The following is a 3,422-nucleotide window of genomic DNA, read 5'->3' on the forward strand; positions in this document are numbered from 1 at the left end:
TTAGACTCACTCGCATCCATCGAGCGCCTCCCATTCTGAGTCTTGGTCACATGACAGGAAGGCCGGATGATGGTCTCGCGTCTATTGTGTGCGGTAATATTATATCCTCCATTCCCACACCGATGTGGTTCATTAGAGCTTCGAGGAGGTCTCAAGTCAATCACTGCAACACGGATTCCTGGAAGAAGGGAACGTAGTAGCAAGTGAGGTGCCCATAATGGGGCTGCTTGCGGTGCAGTTAAATTGTGCCAGTAAGTAGTGCCGTCTCCACATCTGCAATAGTTGAGTGATGGCCAGATAGGCGGTCGAGCACCACTGAAGTGCGAACCTGGTGGTAGAGAAGTACTGATAACGCACATTATCTCCGATAACTTGTATTAAATTTTGGCCTATCCTTTAACCTTAGACGTTTAGAAACACGTCTATCTGAACAGCGTTTGGCGCACCATCCACCCCCGAGCAGTGTAAAATCAGTGAATCCCCGTTCCCTAATTCTGTTCATCCAGCGGACCTAAAATCATGTACTTTAGAGCCGACGTTTGGATTAAATGTCTTCTCACCTCCATGCAAATGTGATTGCTGTCTTTTCTGTGTAGTGAACAGGTTTTTTTTATGCCACCAACTCTAATCGCAATGCCTGCCTGAATTGACCCAATTGTTTGACCAGTCAACCAACACCTACACATCAGACATGTTTAATCACCTTTCCTACTTTTTAACACGAATGGCGAAATGTAGGTTGATGCTGTTTAAAACGTCCCTACTCCCATCCACAACATCTACGACTTGACACCTGTCCATCTGGATCCTTGCGATTAGAGTTGGTGGCCTACAATGTAGAAGGATGGAGTGTAAGGAGGAGATAAATAGTGAAGTTGTTAGTAGACAAAACACTGCAAACCCTCTATCACTTTGTATTCAGTCATCGGGATGTCAATACGAAACCATGCACAGGCATAAAACCAATTCTTCATGCTGTCACTACATACTTCCTCAAGTGATCCATCAATGTGTCTGCAGAAATGAACTATGAGGTATGGGCATTAAATGCGTTTATTTTAAGCAGATAAGGCAATTGCAATTTAAACCATTGTTATGCAATCTCAAGAGTAAGCTTATTTCATTGCAAGGTAAATCCAATAAGGGTTTGGGTATGCAGACGCACTTAGATCAAACTGAAGTTGAGAGTGACCTCGATCAGTCATAATGGCCTACCAACATAGGGCCTTTCCGCTAGGCCAATTAAGACCACGGAGAATGGGGTTACCACTATGTTGAACAGGTGATAATCTTCTCGACTTATCAGATCAAATTTTTTATTAAATGGTTGTGGCTTTGGTCTTGTGATGAGCAAGCAAGATAACCACCTTGTTCTCCCTTCCCTCAAAACAGTTCCCCAACAGGACAAAATTCCAGATGCAGTAGAATTGCCAAGAGGGAGCCGTAAAGTGACACTCACATATCCTTTCAGATGCACGTCGATGCGGCGACTGACGCTGTTGGTTAGTGGATACTTATACGTGTAGCACAGACTACGTTGTGATGGCCAACGCCATACATTCGCTGTGTGGTGTGGTCTCTAAATCACGGTAGTAACCCCCAGCACAATCCCCATGCTTATGCTATACATTCGGTCTTTGTAGTGTCTGTTTTTCGCCTTCAAAGTTTTGCGACACCGTCCACTGGAGATGGCGTATACCAACAGCAGTGCAAACCACTAACTCGATGGCTAGCAAAAAGGAGGAGAGAAGGAAAGAGAAGGAGGCGCATCTCAAATTTCAGGCAGATTGGACAACTTATCGCATTCCTACTCATCTAACTGGGGGTGGGTCAAGGTCCCAAACATCCCTCGGAATTAATTCCACTACAACATTGGTTTATGTCAAGTAATCATCCAAAAGAACAGTCATTTGTTCTTAGTAAGCTAAATGAGGAAAAATTTGTGAACCGTATTTACGAGTTAAAAGCCTAATATGTAAATAGGTAGCAAATGCACTACTCCCATGGGTCCGTAAATTGGATTGTAAGTTCTCCACTTTTCTTAGATACTTCGTTTCGAAAGTAAGCCGTAGAAACCAACTTGTGCTGGGGTTTGAAACACTTTCTGCTTTGATGATCAATAAAGTAGTGTCTTCAAAAACTTGGGCCATTTGGGTTCTTCCACTCAGAGGAGTCACATGTCTCGTCAGCAGTGAAACACCTTCGATTAAGCAGAGGAGCTACGTACGTTCGAGATGCCCTCTACACTTTGACCATTTGTCATCGCGTTATTCGACAACACCGATCTGCCCTAAGCGACAAACACGACATGAAACTTGATCCATCATCAGAAGGAAGTCCAGCCCTCTTCAGTGAACATCTAGTAAATTGGAAGGTGTGAAATCTGGGGTGGTCGTCCCACAGGGCATGTATCAGTATGGAGGGAATGGGGGAACAATGAAGCTCCTTAGGTCATGAGTCAACTAATGCTGTCTCAAAAGTAGTAGATATTCCTCAACCTGCTTTTGCAACCTATCAAGACTTTGAGGTCCTCCTAGTCGTGCATTGTGGGAGTGTACGTCAGCATTCTCTTGTGTTCAAGTGGTCCACCGCAATGTCTTCCGTCACCTAGAAAGCAATGAGAAATGCCTTGGTGAAAGTACTGCCACCCAAACAGCAAGAACTTGATGCAGCACAACTTACTCTTTGGTAAAACAAGATGTAGAGCGATTGTCGCAGAACGTGGCGCTGTTTCCGTTGAGTCGTCTAATTGCATTGCACATAGAGCAAGAAAATCAGAAGTTAAGACGAGGTTGTTGATAAAGCAGAACAAAGGTGTGAAGGGTGGTGCTCTCACGGTGTCGTCGTTGTGACAGTACCACAGATTGTACCGACGTCTGGTGAAGGCCACATAGTGTCCGCATTGTGAGTGGCCACCTCGGTGGTTGATGGTGGGGTATAGGCGATACCGCACAGGCGGACCACTCGAATCAGCCATGTGTGGAGTCATGCCGAAGAGGAGGGGGAAGTCCACGTGATAGTCCAACTTGTCATTCCGTGGAGTGAATCTGACGGAGTGGAAATTGCGGGAGTGGATGAAAAGACGTCAGCTTCAAATTTCCCCTATCACTACGCATCTCGCATTGGCAGGTTGTGTCTACCACCACCTGGTGATGACACCACCACCCATGCGATTTGCATATGCCTATCCCAACAGTTTGATGCAAACCCTTCAATTCCTTTCACTTAACCCAACCGAGCCGAAGGAGTCAATGTGTGCAAGGTCAGTCATGGTCGCAGAGCAGGCGTTCGTAATTTTGCTGCACTAAGTGGAGCCTAGTTGAATGGAGCTGGAGCACAAGAGAGAGGTGGTAGTTAGTCCACTAACCTATTTAATTGGACAATCAGAATGGGAGGCGCTTGATGGATGCGAGTGAGTCTGG

At 45.5% G+C, this 3,422-nt stretch overlaps 1 protein-coding gene across 1 annotated transcript in view; it reads right to left on the reverse strand. All coding sequences in view use genetic code 11, as the record gives it.

Annotated features, from left to right (window-relative positions):
* Positions 1–3,422, reverse strand: part of EGR_04987 (Putative serine/threonine-protein kinase haspin) — a gene marked incomplete at both ends in the record, with an annotated part of 10,883 nt that overhangs the window by 6,551 nt on the left and 910 nt on the right. The window contains 3 exons of the mRNA XM_024494236.1: positions 11–178; positions 787–829; positions 2,837–3,047. Of these exons, the coding sequence (XP_024351330.1) occupies positions 11–178; positions 787–829; positions 2,837–3,047 (422 nt within the window). The remainder of the gene's footprint in view (positions 1–10; positions 179–786; positions 830–2,836; positions 3,048–3,422) is intronic.

Source organism: Echinococcus granulosus (assembly GCF_000524195.1).
Source record: "Echinococcus granulosus chromosome Unknown EG_S00034, whole genome shotgun sequence".
NCBI lineage: Eukaryota > Metazoa > Platyhelminthes > Cestoda > Cyclophyllidea > Taeniidae > Echinococcus > Echinococcus granulosus.